The sequence below is a fragment of the Sphaerodactylus townsendi genome, linkage group LG09 (genome assembly GCF_021028975.2).
Source record: "Sphaerodactylus townsendi isolate TG3544 linkage group LG09, MPM_Stown_v2.3, whole genome shotgun sequence".
Lineage (NCBI taxonomy): Eukaryota > Metazoa > Chordata > Lepidosauria > Squamata > Sphaerodactylidae > Sphaerodactylus > Sphaerodactylus townsendi.
The window spans coordinates 75,191,331-75,208,591 of NC_059433.1; the positions used below are offsets into that span (position 1 = coordinate 75,191,331).

Here is a 17,261-nt window from a genome sequence, read left to right on the forward strand (position 1 = left end):
CCAACCGCTGAATTGCTCAGACCATTGATACCTAGGGCCAAACTAGATGAGGTAATGTCCCCAGGTGGGTCCTAGAGAACACTTCCATCTTGTATAGCTCTAGGATCGTCTTTTGAGAGAAGGGCTGTGTCCCAATTCTGGTCAGGACCTCCACGGTGCAGAAGGAAGAGGCGCCACTCCCCTCCTGTGCCATTTTTCTGACCTGAAATGGCACCAGGGGGCGTGGTTGGCAAATAATGTCCCCCACTGAAGTTTCCAGTCAGAAATCAGGCCCTGCAGTGCTGTTAAAAGGCAGTCTATGGCTCTGCAAAATGAAGGCATGGCCACAGGTCGAACCAATGGACGCCATCTTATCTAGGTTGGTTGACAGACACAGAGTTTCCTCAGTACCTTATGTTCCCTTCGATAAACAAACAAGCCTTCATTCAACCACCTCATTAATCAATCAATTATGACTTTTTATGGATTTTAGAATTGCTTTTATTGTGGTTTTTTAAAATGTTTTATCTATATAGTAGATTTTTAAAATAATAAATTAATTAAAACAAATGAGAAAAGTAGCTCCTTTACGCATGGTCACTTGTTCCTTCGTTTATTCTTTCTTCTGTTTTTTTATTAAATGCACACAAAGGTTGAACAGAAACTCTGCCATGTTTACAAAGAAGGTGTTTCTTCGAGCATCACGATAAGTTTAGGTGGGAACCGCATCTAACCACAACTCATACAGCATTTATCAGGGCTGAGAAATTGAAGGGCATACACCAGAAAAGGCGTCACCACTGAGCTTGAAAAATTACTCCCCTCAACCTTTCAATATTGGGACAAGGAGCCCATGAGTATCAAGTTCATCCTTATTCCTCATTGCTGTTATGGAGGGCTAATCCTCATGGATTACAGCTAGTCCAAGGAAAGCGGAACAATTATATTGAAGCTAAAGATTCTTGGAGGCACAGTATACAGCTAGTATGGTGGAGTGGCCAGTGCTGGACTTAGAGAAGAAGAAGAGTTGAATTTATATCCCCCCTTTCCCTCCTGCAAGGAGACTTAAAGGGGTTTACAAACTCCTTTCCCTTCCCCCCCTCACAACAAACACCCTGTGAGGTGGGGCTGAGAGAGTTCAGAAGAACTGTGACTAGCCCAAGGTCACCCAGCTGGCGTGTGTGGGAGTGTACAGGCTAATCTGAATTCCCCAGATAAGCCTCCATAGCTCAGGCGGCAGAGCGGGAAATCAAACCCCGTTCCTCTGGATTAGAGTACACCTGTCCTTAACCACTACACCACTGCTGCTCCTTTTCTTTCATACAGAGGTTTCTTTCATACCAAGGTCTTTCATACTCCTCCCCTTCTTCTTCTTCTACTTTTACTACTTCTTCTTCATGATCTCCTCTAGAATCTTTCCTTGTATTGATATCTGAGCGGTAGTTTTTTGGGTCCTCTTTTTTCCCCTTTTTGAAGATGGGGACTTCTGTTCTCTAGGAGTTCTCAAAGTTTATAGCAAGCGGTTTTGAGATTACTTCTGCCAGAGAGCAGCTATCCCACACTAACCCAATCAGAGGCCAGACTCAGGGCGGTTTACACACATGGGGTCACTATCCACTCACCATAAGCCGCGGGGTCACCTCTTTAAAAGCCACGGGGGTCCTGGACGCTCCCCACATCTCCGGCGCTCACTGCGCGGCTGCCAGGGATTTACCTCTCTCCCGCCTCCTGGCTGCGCGGCAAATTAGCTCCGCTAAAAAGAGCAACTTTTTTAAAAACCCTGCGGGTGCCGTGGGGTTGTGGGGAACCTCGGCTGTTTGCGCGCGGCTGATTCGCTGTGACGCGCAGCTCACGGCCAATCAGGGAACAGGGAGCGCCATCTTGTTAAGTGGGGGTGTCCCCGTCTAAAAGTGCGCGTAGTGATGACGTGGACACGTGTCGACATCCAGTCGAAGTCACGTCTTCACGTCTCAACTTGTTCAAAGCCCGTGCCGAGCAAATGGAAAATGTCGGCGCCGGAGCGAATGAGGAAGTACAAGAGGCGTCGCGTCGCGAGCTGGCTTCTGCTTTCACTTCCAAACACTGCTGATGGCGTGTCTCCACAGAAAGCGCCAGCCAGCGATTTACTGCTGGCGTCAGCATGTGCCGACGTCTTAATAGAGGGGCTGTTAAGCCTCTTTGATGGCGATTAAGCACTCACGCTTCGTGCGAACCTATCATAAACAACCACTTCCCAGCCAATCACACTGGAGACCCGCCCTCGGCTGGCCGCCACTTTCTCGTAACTCATGGCGCTTTACACGTTCGGCGGTAATCGGGGCGCTCCATTCCCTCATTGCAACGGAACTCCGCTCTTTGCTGCCCAGCGTTATTTCAAGAATTGCAAGCGTGTGGGGAACAAATGTCTCCGATGGTCAGAAGCGGAGGCTTTTCATTACGCGAGTGCTTAGCGGTTGCAGTTTAGTGAGGTAAGTGGGTAGTGGCCCATAGTTAAACAATAACAATCAACATCAGATTCAGTACAGTCAACAATCATAAGAATAATAAAATCACAATCATAATTACCTTTGGACTACCGTGTTTTCTCGAAAATTGAACCTACCCCGAAAATAAGTCCCAGTGTGATTTTTCGGGATTTTTGGAGGATGCTTGAAATATAAGCCCTACCCCAAAAATAAGCCCTAGTTACAGATTCCCTGGCGCATCTGATCTGGTCAAGTGGGGGGGGGGAGCGCAAAATCATGGGGGAAAAAAGACATTCCCTGAAAATAAGTCCTAACTCATCTTTTGGAGGAAAAATTTATATAAAGCCCTGTCTTATTTTGGGGGAAACACAGTATATACTAGAAGAAGAAGAGGAGGAGGAGGAGGAGTTTGGATTTATATCCCCCCTTTCTCTCCTGCAGGAGACTCAAAGGGGCTTACAATCTCCTTGCCCTTCCCCCCTCACAACAAACACCCTGTGAGGCAGGTGGGGCTGAGAGAGCTCCGAAGAGCTGTGACTAGCCCAAGGTCACCCAGCTGGCGTGTGTGGGAGTGCACAGGCTAATCTGAATTCCCCAGAAAAGCCTCCACAGCTCAGGCAGCAGAGCGGGGAATCAAACCCGGTTCCTCCAGATTAGATACACGAGCTCTTAACCTCCTATGCCACTGCTGCTCCTAAAGATGTGGTGGGATTGTTTCAAGCCTAAAATGGAATCTATCCCAGAATAACCTTGTAAAGTATCAGAATTTATCCAGCTGGAACACATTAAAGCCTTACTGCACTACTGAGCCTTAAAATTATATTCTGCCAGTGGTTTTCCATGATCTGGGGGTGAAACTGCAGCCCTGTCAAACCAATGAAGAAATTGTACAATGACAATAAAAGGAAAACAATGTTGTGAGGAAGTTCAGAGAAGAAAACACAGCAATTCAGCCCCAAATTCAAGGGGAAACCACCATAAGAAAGTCTAACCTTGTTTTATCAGTCGAAGTACCAACAGTTATCTGCTAGCTCAAAAAGAACAGCTGTTGACATTTCTGCAATTTTTCTTTTTTGTATTATAGAAGAAAATGGGTGTGAAAAATAGGCCCATTACCCAACATATTAACATTGAAGCTCTGCCTGACACAAGGAGTCTTCTCGCAGTGACACGGGAGGGTGGAACTAATATGCTTGTAGGATTGTGGGAAGAAGCAACCAAAACAATTCCTTTCAGAGAAAACCTGGCGGTCGCATTTGCTTGTCATGGGTTTAATGTACCATTTAATATACCATGAAATTTTCTCTTCAGTTGATGTCTTGATTAAATATCATTCAGGAAGTTCGGTTGGGCGTCTTCCAATGTCAACACTATGTTACCCTCGGTCACAAAGATAGCCTAGTTTTCCTCTCACCAGTAGGAAGGCATGTTTCTTTCATTCTGGCGGTCATTTCAGCATTGCTTGGACAAATCCATGCAAATGCCTGCTTTAAAATAAGCTTAACCATGACTGCTTCATATTTCTACTAAAAGAATCATTTTGGTCATGGACGAAAGTGTAGCTGACTTCTGGAGACCTGTTGGGTTTTCAAGGCAAGAGGCGAACACAAGCGGTTTGCCGTTGACTTCCTTTCTGTGGCAACCCCGAACTTCCTTAGTGGTCTCTCATCTAAATACTAATCAGGGCTGAGTCCAGAGGTGGGATCCAGCAGGTTCTCACAGGTTCCTGAGAGTAGGTTACTAATTATTTGTGTGTGTCGAGAGGGGGTTACTAATTGGTGATTTTGCCACGTGATTTTTACCTTAGTTACGCCCCTCCTCTCAGCAGTAGCGCGCAGAACTTGAAGCAGTCTAGCAGGAGGTGCACCAGCGTGCGTGGCAGCCTGCGCCTGCGTGCATTCGTTTCCCGCCCAAGGACTGGCGCAGCGGCTGCGTCCTTGCCACAGCCCTGCCCAGGAACGCCCCGTCCCTGGATTGCCCAGCCACGCCCCCGTCGTGCCCCGCCCCGCCCCATTGGCGCTACGCCACAGTTTGAATCCTACCACCATGGGAACCTGTTACTAAATTTTTTGGATCCCACCACTGGCTGAGTCCTATGGATGCCAGCCTCCAGGTGGGGCCTGGGGATGTCCCTAATTACCAGTCATGTCCAAATGAAAGGTATCCATTCCCCTAGAGAAAATGGATGCTTTGGAGGTTGGCCTCCACAGCATTGCACCCCACTGAGCTCCCTGTTCTCCCCAGGCTCCAGCCCTACATCTTCAAGAAGTTTCCAACCTGGAGTTGGGAACCCTATGCTCCTCCCCCTAGGTGACCAGGGGAAATTTGACAACCCTGTTTTGCTTCCGAGATTTGACAAGATTAGGCTAGCTTGGGCAATCCAGATCAGATCAGATCAGCAGGGACGTAGCAAGGGGGACTAGGAAGGATCTTGCCCCAGATGCTTGGGGCACCCAGGTCGCAACCGTCTCCCCCCCCCCAAAAGGAGGGTGCTCTCTTTGCCTGCCCTTGTCCCCACCCTCAGCATCTTGCCAGCCTTGGCATATCTTGAATAGAAGGAAAGCAAGGTACATTGAGCAGATTACTTTTCTGCAAGTATGTTGTTTAGCAAATAGTTAACGATGTTTTTGAACAGATACCAGTTTGTAGAATATACTTCTCCAGTGCCCCACAAAGGACACATTTACTTGGCAGGGTGCAGCAGAAGTAATTTTCTGCAGCTAGAGGCCCTGTTAAGTCAGTATAATTTGGGGGCAATTTGAATCCTAGGAGAGCACTTCTGTGGCTCTAAAACAGTCATTATGATTTTGGCTCCATGCAGATCCAAGTGATTGTCAGCCAATCAGAGCCTGTGGAACTCCATTGTATGGGAGGGGTGAGCCAGCCTCATTTAAGAGGGGTGAAAAATATTCTCCCCCACCCCCCAGCTTGGCCATGCTTCAATTTGGCTTTTAGTTAGGGTTTGAAGGTCGAATTAGGGAAGAAAGCTTATTTTAATGTGACAAGCATCTTATTAAAGGCCCATCTTTCCTTATTGGTTCATGGAGGATCTGTGCAAAGATGCTTCGTGTAAAAGAGCAGCCTTGAACCTTCTGGGTTAACCCTGTCCAGAGAAAGGGGAATAAAATCTCCCTTCAGGGAATATTTGTTTTACTTGATAGCTAGTTTTTACTAGACAGATAGGCATACAATGACAGACAGTTGATGATAGATGGATGGATGGATGGATGGATGGATGGATGGATGGATGGATGGATGGATGGATGGATGGATGGATGGATGGATGGATGGATGGATGGATGGATGGATGGATGGATGGATGGATGGATGGATGGATGGATGGATGGATGGATGGATGGATGGATGGATGGATGTCATCCACACATAATATTCACCAGGAGGCAACTGAAAAACAGACCCTCATAACACAGATAACATTCCTGTGCAGTACAAACATCCACTGAGCTAGCCAGAACCCAGCTGTGCACCCATCTCAAACAAGCTTCAAGAGTAGTGGGACATTAATTCTGTATTTCTGCTTCCAAAATGCACAAAAGTTTGTTAGAACAGCAATGATTTGAAACCGGCAGGGACTGCAGCCTTCTCTGAAATCTCTGGCTGCTGCAAAATGTCTCGGCTAGAGTGAGCTGATATGAACATTCTTGGAATATCTTCAAGTGCTTATTCTTACTTCTAAAAATGGGCGCAATATGGGAACCACATACCTGAAGTAGTATCTATCCTGCTATGAACATGTGCGCCATCCATACAAATCTATACAACTGCAATTGATCTTTTTCCTTACAGCCCTGACCTTTTAAAACAGTATTACCAAGAAAATCAGGACATCCTCTCTGCTACCTTTTAGGGAATTTGGGCTTATATTCCAGCAGTGTTTTTTTTAAGTGGTGCAGTTTGTTCTATATACATCTGTGCTGTCAAGTTGCAATCACGAGTCCAGTATGGGGCTTTCAGGGCAAATGAAAAAAGGAGGCGGTTTGCCAACACCTTCCTCTTCAAAGTCTTTCTTGGAGGTCTCCCTTCCAAGTACTGACCCTGCTTCGCTTCCAGGATTGGGCTACAAACTGGTATCTGTTAAAAAACATTGTGATTCTACGGTTCATTCTATAATCTCAGTATTCTACTTTCTATATGTATGAAGTAGATCCCATGTGTAACAACCTGGGAGTAAGCCAGAGGTGGAGCTTCCACAGGGACCTCTGGGGACAAACTCCCCGGGCGGCCACCTCCCACTCCTTCTCCTTCCCCCTTTGATCCGGCCCCTCCCCACCAGGCTGCTCCTTCAGTGGGCAGAGCCTCTGCTGGCTGAAGGAGTAGTGTGGCTGGGCTGTCGCCAGGCGCCCCTCAGCCCCGCCCCATCAGGCCCACAGGAGGCCACTGCCAGGCGCCCCTCAGCCCCTTCCCATCAGGCTCCGCCCCACCAGGCCCACCGGAGGCCACTGCCAGGCGCCCCTCAGCCCCTTCCCATCAGGCTCTGCCCCACCAGGCTGGGGCATGTGGGGGGCCCTGCCTCTGCCCCCAAGAAGGCACCCCGCCAGGGAGCTCCCGAAGCCCACCCTCACCGCACCTCTGCTGCACCTCTGAAGATGTCAAAGGCCTCTGGTGTCCAGGGGAGAGGAAGGCGGGGTTGCTGCCGGGGGTGGGTGCTGCCGCTGGATGACCGGTGGGAACCTGTCTGCTAGGGGCTTAATGGGGGCTTCTCTTCCGCCTCCAGACGTGGTAAGTGGGGCACGGGGGGATTGTGGGGGCATGTGTTGCCCCAGGCACCATTTTCCCCTGCTACACCTGTGGAGCAAGCGCCATTGAATGAAATGTGACTTGGTTCTGAGTAGACATGCATAGCCTAATACTATAAACTCTGTAGAGGAGCCGTAGGGCTCAGGAGGAGGAAGTAACAATATCTCAACTGGAGACACCAGATAGAATTTAACACTGCTTTCTCTCAGAAACAATGGCTCCTTCCACACACGCAAAATAATGCATTTTCAAACCACGTTCACAACTGTTTGCAAGTGGATCTTGCCATTCCGCACAGCTTCAAAGAGAACTGAAAGCAGTTTGAAAGTGCATTATTCTGCATGAGCCAATATTAGGTAATGAGAGGCTTTAAAATTGACAGATTCAAATGATTTACATTACAGAAGTGATCAATATCCATTGTTCTTGACAAATGCAGACCTGACCCTTGGATAAGAACAGAAAGGCATCGCTTTAAGCCCTGTCCCTTGGGTAGGAACAGGAAGGCACAGCTTTAGGTAAGAACAAGTAGGCATAACTTTAGGCAGCCTAGTGTAGTGGTTAAAAGCGGACTCTAATATGGAGAACTGGTTTGATTCCCCACTCCTCCACATAAGCAGCGGAGTCTTATCTGGGGAGCCAGATTTGTTTCCCTGCTCCTACATTCCTGCTGGGCGATCTTGAGCTAGTCACAGTTCTATCAGAACTCTCTCAGTCTCCTCTGCCTTACTAGGTGTTGGTTGTGGGGAAGGGAAGGAGTTTGTAAGCCCCTTTGAGTCTCCTACAGGAGAGAAGGAGGGGCGGGGATAAATCCGAACTCGTCTTCTCCTGCTTCTGTTTCTTTCTAGCCCTTGTCATGACAAATGGCTGTAAATTACAATTGGTTTAATGACATCTTTCCTGTTTTGAAGGAACAGATTTTCCTCTCCCAGCAAAAAAAGCTAAAAACCTAGTTTCAGAGGCGAAAAATCAAAATGAAGCAAGAAAGAGCCATCTCTTTTACCTACTCGGTCTTATGACCCAACGTAGAGAACATTTGGCTTCAAGATGTGACATTTCTATCCATCCGACTTCACAAAACAAGTTTTCCTAGGAAGCTTTCATGAAGGAAAAGGAAGAAGAGGTTGCGATGGCACAGTTCAGAGGTATTGAAGAGCGGAACAGGCATTACATTATTTTCCCCCTGCTCAGTTTTATGCGCATCTCTAATATATCCATGAACTTTGACTGTGGTCTGTAGGAGAATCCAGAATGATCAACAATAGCCTGGACAATTAATCAATAACTGATAAGACAAGCTGCTTTACTGTTTGCACATTCCTAAAATGAGACTAATCTGTGTAAGGTCGAGCGTCAGTTGCCAGACAGCTGAAAAGTAGGTTGAGCTTTTGGACTCAGCATGACAAAATGCACACTTCTGGGAAGATCACCTGTAAAATGAGGGGGATAAATACATTATGCCAGAGCTTTGTGGAGCTTTGTGGATGAGGCTGGGAACTTTGGGGAACAAGGAGAAGGTCCAGCTAGAAGAACAAATCAATGTGAATGAACAGGTGAAAGCAACTGCCCCTTTGAGTAAAGCTATATAAAACTATGTAATTGTTTAAATCACAGGTGCCAAACTCGCGGCCCTCCAGATGTTCATGAACTACAATTCCCATCAGCCCTTGCCAGTCTAACCAATGCTCATGTTGGGAGGGACTGATGGGAATTGTAGTTCATGAACATCTGGAGGGCCGCGAGTTTGACACCCCTGGTTTAAATCATTCTACAGAGCTCAGAGCATACCTATTCTTTATCTTTCTATAGAAAAATAAAACCTTTTCAGCAGTGGTGGGATCCAAAGATTTTAATAACAGGTTCTGATAGTGGTGGGATTCAAACAGTGGCTCCGCCCACACACGCACCTCCAGTCCCTATTGGGCAGGGAGGTTGCTTGAGTAACCCCTTCTCGGCACTCAGAAAAAATTAGTAACCACTTCTAGAGAAGTGATGAGAACTGGTTGGATCCCACCTCTGCTTTTCAGTCTTCCAGTAGACTCAAAGCAATAAACCTTAAGTGACCTATGGGACCAACATGAAGTATGGTTGCGTCAGCTTTCCCCTTCTAATTTTGTTACATTTCAATTTGTCCCGCACTGAGTCGATACTAGTCTTTACTAACTCCCTGTCCAGACATGCTTCAGGAGTCCCGATTTCGTCTAGATGGAAGAGACCTCAAAGGCCACCTCATACAGGTGGAAGAGACCTCAAAGGCCATCAAGTCCAACCCCCTGCCATGCAGGAACACACAATCAAAGCACTCCTGACAGATGGCCATGCAGCCTCTCTTTAAAAAACCTCCAAAGAAGGAAACTCCACCACACTTGGAGGCTCTGCATTCCCTGGTTAGTGCTTGGATGAGAGACCACCAGGGAAATTTAAGGTTGTTTGTCTTTTGAACCTGAAAGCCATCCAGGATTGCCATTCCATGGTGGCAAACCTTTGGCACTCCAGATGTTATGGACTACAATTCCCATCAGCCCCTGCCAGCATGGCCAATTGGCCATGCTGGGAGGGGCTGATGGGAATTGTAGTCCATAACATCTGGAGTGCCAAAGGTTCGCCACCACTGCAATAAGTCAACTGTGACTTGATAGCAGTTTCCATCACCTGGCTTAACAACAGTATAGGGGATAATTTTTATGAGTATGTCCAAGCCAAGAGAAGCCATGACTGAGTGACAGTGAAATTGCTTCTGCTGGCACACCAGCCTAAGGGATCAGGTAGTAAGTGATGTGCAAGAGCTCCACCTAGGGGTCTCATTACATATTACACATTTCTAGTCAGAGTAGACAATACTGAACTAGACAGGCTGACTACAGCTGCTGGATAACATCAAGATCAAATTGTCATACAAAACCAACCCACAGGACTCTGCAGAACATTCATTTTTATTACTTTCTCAAGCCTCATAAATGTACAGAGATACGGCTGCCTCTGAGAAGAAGAATTACATATGGTCCAAAACGTAATGGCCCCATGGTCTTTAAATGGTTCTCCTGTTCAGAATCAGGCAAAAGGGAGTAGGTTAAAACCATCTCTGTTGAACGTGAGACAGAGAGAGTCCATTTACAAAACAAGAACTTAGGCCATTTCAGAGAGACGGGATTCAGGCGGGAAGGGAGCTTGAATTATTTCATAGGTTTATTGAATATTCATCCATCAACGAACCACTTATAATTCATTCACTGTGTTAAGTGCTGCGGTTTTGCCTACGTGAGTTAGGTACCGGCAAAATGCTTAGGAGACAGGACATAGGGAGGCTTAGGAAAGTTTCTAGGAATCGTTGAAAACTCTATGGTAAAATTGTGTGTGGGGTTTTTTTTTTTATTCTTTTGCTTCTGCCTGGAACAGCAGCAAGGCAGTGGGGCTTGTGGGCAGGGAATTTCCTTCCCTGACCAGGAAACTGGCAAACCTACATCAGACTCATCCACCCCCAGCTGAATCAAATCTGCCGTTTTACACAACAGTGCAAACCTCCCTTAATGGATGCTAAAATAGGGTTGCCAACCTCCAGGTGAAGCCTGGAGATCTCTCAGAATTTCAGTGCTTTCTAGGCTACAGATTTCGGTTGCCCTGAGGGAAATGGCAGCTTTGGGAGATGAACTGTAGGGTGTCATAGACCTAATGGGCTCTCTCCTCCGCAAACTCTACCCTCCTCAGTCCGCTCAATCTCCAGGAGTTTCCCAACATGGAGCTGGCAAGCGTAGCTGCTGAATATTGCTGTGCAGAAACTGTGGGTTCCAGAGGTGGGATCCAGCAGGTTCTCACCGGTTCCCGAGAGTAGGTTACTAATTATTTGAGTGTGCCAAGAGGGGGTTACTAATTGGTGATTTTGCCAGGTGATTTTTGCCTTAGTTACGCCCCTCCTCTCAGCAGTAGCGCACAGAACTTGAAGCAGTCTAGCAGGAGGTGCACCGGCGTGCGTGGCAGCCTGCGCCTGCGTGCATTCGTTTCCCGCTCAAGGACCGGCGCAGCGGCTGCGTCCTTGCCACAGCCCCGCCCAGGAATGCCCGGCCACGCCCCGTCGTGCCTGCCCAGCCCCATTGGTGCTACGCCACAGTTTGAATCCCACCACCATGGGAACCTGTTACTAAAATTTTTGGATCCCACCACTGGTGGGTTCCCAAAGATGTCAAAGAACTTGCTCAAGACTAGTAGGGAGGAAACACAGGGGGTGAAAGGTTTGCACCGTGAGCAGGGTAGTCATTTGACTCAGGCTTCATGCCAAACCCCACTAAACTATACTTGGAGAATTAAAATGGTACACAGCTTGTATTTACAAGAAATTTTGCTGTGTCAGGTACATAAATAGGTACAAAAAGGGCACTAAAATCTATGGTTCTGACTCTCTCTCTCTCTTCCTCTCTGTCACACACAAGGAGTGTACAACAAATCCCTTTTTCTTCTGTTCGCCTGCAAAATTACTCTGCATCGTCACCTAGTGGCTTTGAGAAGCATACAAACCCAGTGGGAGGATTTACATTCCTGTTATTTTACCTTCTCAAGCCAATTATACTCATCCACTAACAGCAGAAGTGGATTTATCCTTACACTCTTTCTCAGATACGCAGCTCCTGTAGAAACCTAATTTCTGTGACAACGTAAAAGACCCAGCGCACAAAGAATTAAACCGTGTTGGGCACTCTGTTAGGTAAAGCTGACAGCATAGTCCTAGACACAGTTATACGCTCTTCTAAGCCTATTGGCTTTAAAAGGACTTACACGAGTGTAACTCTGTTCAGGATTCCACTGAAAAGCCCGGTAGAAAGAAAAGGAATGTGGAGCATTATAGAAACTGGAAAAGTCCAGAAGAGACTTGTAGTTATGTTTAGGTAAACCATTGCTATTCACAATTTCTCTTGAAAGGCAGTCTGTGCAGATAAGATGCTTAATGTCAGATAAGGGTTTTTGGAGACCTACAGGGAGAATTCCTGGCAGCTGGCTATTCAGTGATCTACGCGGCGCAGGCATCTGTCTGGGACAAATGTCCCATTCATTACCCAGGTTAGGTAAGCTAGCTGTGAGTCAATTAGTACTATGCTAAATTATCTAGGGTGGGACTGCGAGATACACCTTTAGAACGAGGACCACGATGTGCATGAATGAGAGCCGAACCTGAGTCTGCCATAAAGTATATATTCAACAGGGAACATCAGTCACTGATACTCAAGGCAGATTAAAGAGCAAAGGGGGGAAATCCAGCCTGACATTGTGAGACAGCCAATGAACAACGCTGCAGGACTGGGATAACTAAATTCCATGGCAATGTAAGCCCCCCATGAAGAAGAAGAGTTTGGATTTATATTCCCCCCTTTCTCTCCCGTAGGAGACTCAAAGGGGCTTACAATCTCCTTGCCCTTCCCCCCCTAACAACAAACACCCTGTGTGAGCTGGGTGGGGCTGAGAGAGCTCCGAAAAGCTGTGACTAGCCCGAGGTCACCCAGCTGGCATGTGTGGGAGTGCACAGGTGAATTCCCCAGATAAGCCTCCACAGCTCAAGCAGCAGAGCGGGGAATCAAACACAGTTCCTCCAGATTAGAACTGTAAGGTATAGCCTGCATAGTACAGAAAGTGGGATTACAAAGGAATCCAATCAGTGGCGGGATTCAAATAATTTAACAACTGATTCCGGTGGTGGGATTCAAATAATTTAACAACTGGTTGTTTATAAGCACCATTTTAACAACCGGCTCTGTCGAAGTGGTGCGAACCGGCTGAATCCCACCACTGAATCCAATGCAGCCAAGGTCAGATGATACAAAATAAAAGTTTTACTGGCATATTATTATCATCTTTCATGATATAATTAATCATTTGTCTTGCCAAAGGCTTTCACGGCCAGAATCACTGGAATGTTGTGGGTTTTCTGGGCTGTATGGCCGTGTTCCAGTAGCATTTTCTCCTGACTTTTTGCCTGCATCTGAGGCTGGCGTTTTCAGAGGATCCTCTGAAGTCACCAGCCACAGATGCAGGCAAAACGTCAGGAGAAAATGCTACTGGAACACGGCCATACAGCCCAGAAAACCCACAACACTCCAGAATCATTTGTTCCCCTTTTACCCTCTTTCCCCATATATTTTCCCTATTATGTATTACATCATAAAGGTTATTGATAATTTATATACATAATTTCAGCAATATCATTCACATTTCACCACAATTCTCTTTTTTTAAAATAAGTAATACACTTTTAGTTCAGTCTTTTCTGAACACTAAAGCTTAATCTTATATCCTGTGGGATTGAAAAGCCTACTTCTCTGAACAGTATTAGTTGAAACGAGAGGAAGAGGGGATTTTCTTGAAAGAAAGCCGATATATCTCAGAAACCAGGAAGCACATAGCAACCTAGTTTTACTTGTTTCAAGTTGGCTGTAATTCATTTTCCTGGATCTGCATCACGGCTCCAGAATATATTCCACCGGAGAACAAAATAAGGTAACTTGCAATCTAACCTAAGCTCTTTAGCATCACTTTATCCCACCTCGTATATAGTTTTGTAGCCTTAGAAGAAGGGAAGAATGTCTACCACCTTAGGAAAAGGTTCTTACATCAGTACTGAGGCAAAAAAGCTTGACAGCATACCCAGAATTGTGCAACTCTGAAAGCTCCAATTCAGAGGTCAGCCCCATCTCTATATATAAAAATCTATCAGTGCGTTTTTCTGCTGACAAGTAATCTCCCAAACTACTGGACCGATTGCCTAGAAATTTTCACACAATGTCGCATTCTCATGCAGCCAGGTTTCCATACTGTTTCCACACCTCCTGTTGTGTACATGTCACAACTGTGCCAGTTATTGTGTACATGCCACACCTGTGACAGTTGGAACCACAGTTCTGTTCCGCAACAGCGCCATCTGCTGGCTGTCAAAGCAACACCCTCTGATACAAGGGAAACAACCATGCCTTCCTTGAAAACCACTGTCATCTGGAGTGAAAAAGATGGGGTCCGCCATCTGGACATGGCCCACCCACCCTAGCGGAGGAAGGGGAAGGGGAGGGACGGTCTGAGGGTTTGCTGGACCAAACGCTCTGAAATTTGAACACAACGTAGCTCATGCCTCCCAGCGTGTTTTAAGCTACGTAATTCGCCTGCAAGGGAAGGAAGTGAAAGAGACAGGGTCCGCCACCTGGACATGACCCACCCACCCTAGCAGAGGAAGGGGAATGTTAGGGAAGGACGGGGATGGGTGCCATGCAAAGGAACGGGAGAGAGGGAGGGGAGCAAGGGGCCCCTTGCCCCTTCCCTCCCTTGCAAGCATTGTGCAATGACACATTTTCGAACCATTCGCTTCCCCTTTTCTTTCTTTTCCACTTCACCAGACTGAGCCACAGCAATGCGTGGCCGGGCCCGCTAGTACAGTATAATAAATGCCAGATGGTTTCATGATAGCTTTTATAGGAAGCCTGGGTTATGTGAACTTGGAGGCTGGTGATGAAGAGAGAGCAGGTGTCCAACTTGCCAACAGGGGGCACACATGAGAGGAGATACTGACCAGCCTAAAATCAAACTCTAGGAAGGCCTCCATTTCATTGGGACTTTAAGACAAAAATTTGAACATTTGTGCTGTGACTTAAGCAAAGTCAGCATGGTGTAATGGCTACGGCGTTGGGCTAAGATCTGGGAGTTCCAGGTGCAACCCCCCCTGTTTTTCATGGAGCTTACTGTGTTACTTTCTCCTCACAAAAATATACATCACGGTCTGATTGCAGGGGAAATATAGTTCCCCACCACACACACACACATCTATAAGCTGAAGGATTTCCTTAAGAAAAGCCATAGAGACCCTATTGAACAACTGATCAATACATTTGTGTAACAGAACCGATTGCCTCAATGGCCACTTTAGAAGGTGGACTCTGTGGTATTATAACTCAGAGAAGTACCTCCCCTCCCCAAACCCTGCCTTCCTCAACCCCCAAAACCTCTAGGTATTTCCAGACTGGAGTTGGCAACCCTAAACAATTAGGTTTCTCATCTGGTTTGGCCCTTAGGTGGTAGGATACCCAGAGGATAGCCTCTGACAAACTCAAAGAACCAAGAGGATTCAATTGGAACAGGTGGTCTTTCAAATATTCCAGGGCTCCACATCATTTAGGGCATTACCAGCTTTCCAGTGTCCACCCAGAATTCATTATTGTAACCCCGGATATTAATCACAATGAGACAACAACAAAGTACCCTTCTACAGCACATCTGAACCCACTTCAACTGAATGGGCTTAAATTAGTACTTGTAAATCTGCACAGTTATTGTAGCCAGGAGATCCTTACAAATTCTCAGTTGGAGAAAGGGGATATGGACAAGCTTGATCTTCAATATTACTGTAGAGTTTTATTTCACCATTGGAATCTTTCAAGAGCTAAGGGCAAGCATATTCCAAGCACATATCTCTCTTTCTTTGTGGCCTCTGTTGCATTCTCACAGCTCCCAGCACAAACCAGAAAAAGGAAACTTACTTAGGCTGTTTCTCCATCGTATCCTTCTCTGCCGCACTTAAATGCCGATAGTCCAATAGTTGTATGTTCTGCAACTAATCCAGAAGTACATCCTTCTGCCCTCAGCCATGGGATCTGCCTGCTGTTATTGTACACCTACCAAGATATCTGCCACTGCTGCAGGGCGGGACTGTTTAAACATAATTGTATTCATTGCTTTCCTCATTTGGTCCAAGAATACCTCAGACCATGCAGTTCAATAAAGCAATTCAACACCACACGGCAGGTTGGGCATTTTCTTCCGGTGGAGTCATATGACAGATTTCTTGCTGTTTTGATGCTCAGCAGCATTCCGTGGGGTTGGCCCAAGCAGTGTCTTTGCCATGGGCCACTTCCTGTTTTACTCCAGAACAAATTGTGGGTCAGTATACACAGGAGAACATCCCCTCCAGGGACACCAGTCTCCAGATCAGGGGTCTTCAAACTATGGCCCTCCAGATGTTCAGAGACTACAATTCCCATGAGCCCTATCACTTGGCCATGCTGGCAGGGCTGATGGGAATTGTAGTCCATGAACATCTGGAGGGCCATAGTTTGAAGACCCCTGCTCCAGATGGTACCTGGGGGGTCTCCTGGAGAAAATGGATCCTTTGGAGGGGGGACATCCCCAATGAGGGCCCAGTTCTCCCGAGGCCTGGAGCAGCTCCCAGAAGTGCAAGGCTTTATGGTAAGTATTTGGACCCACCCCCCACCCCCCGTTGTTTCCCATGGCTGAGAATCATAATCTAATGCAGAGTTCTGAGACCTTTAGCACAAGACTGTTCTGAGAGACCCATTTTTCAGAGTTTCCTGGGAGACGAGACTGATTATTACAACAATAATTTCTGTGTGGCAAATAACATGCTAATTATTTTTATGGGCTCATTTTTAAAAGACTTTTTTTCCTTTTATAGTTGGGCTGCAATTTCTAGGCAGAGGATTTTAACCATTTCCCCAGAATGACTATACTTCTAAGCTTCTTTTATCCCTGCATGTTCATGAATGCATGAAGCTGCCTTAATGTAGCCTTGTTCACAAGTTACAGTGAACACTTGTACAGTCCATGTACAGTTTTTTATATATAAAATACATGCATTGAGTAATTCTTATACTAAATGAGTAATACACAATTCTCCAGGTACTTGGTTCCTAGTTTCAGTTGCAAAACTTTAAGAAAGGGAATGTTAGCAATGTAAGAACATGCAGTTGTATATATGTTCGTTGTAACTTGTGACCAGGGGTACTGACTGTCATGACACTCCTGTGTATTCTGGCTGGTGGCGACTCTTAGGTCCCTTCCGCACACGCAGAATAATGTGTTTTCAAACCACTTTCACAACTGTTTGAAAGTGAATTTTGCTATTCCGCACAGCTTCAAAGAGCATTGAAAGCAGTTTGAAACTACATTATTCTGCATGTGCGGAAGGAGCCTTTAGCTTCTTGGTTAAAAATCTTTCAAATCACCTCCAACCCAGTTCTTGCAACAGAAAGTACTGCGGTCTTCTCCATGCAAAGCAATTGCTCTAACAATAAGCCA

At 46.4% G+C, this 17,261-nt stretch overlaps 1 protein-coding gene across 1 annotated transcript in view; it reads right to left on the minus strand.

Moving 5' to 3' along the window:
* FER1L6 (fer-1 like family member 6) overlaps nt 1-15,813 on the minus strand; it is a 105,909-nt gene extending 90,096 nt beyond the window's left edge. Inside the window, exon 1 of the mRNA XM_048508619.1 lies at nt 15,707-15,813. Within this exon, the coding sequence (XP_048364576.1) occupies nt 15,707-15,723 (17 nt within the window). The 5' untranslated portion in view covers nt 15,724-15,813. The remainder of the gene's footprint in view (nt 1-15,706) is intronic.
* Between the last annotated feature and the right edge of the window lie 1,448 nt (nt 15,814-17,261).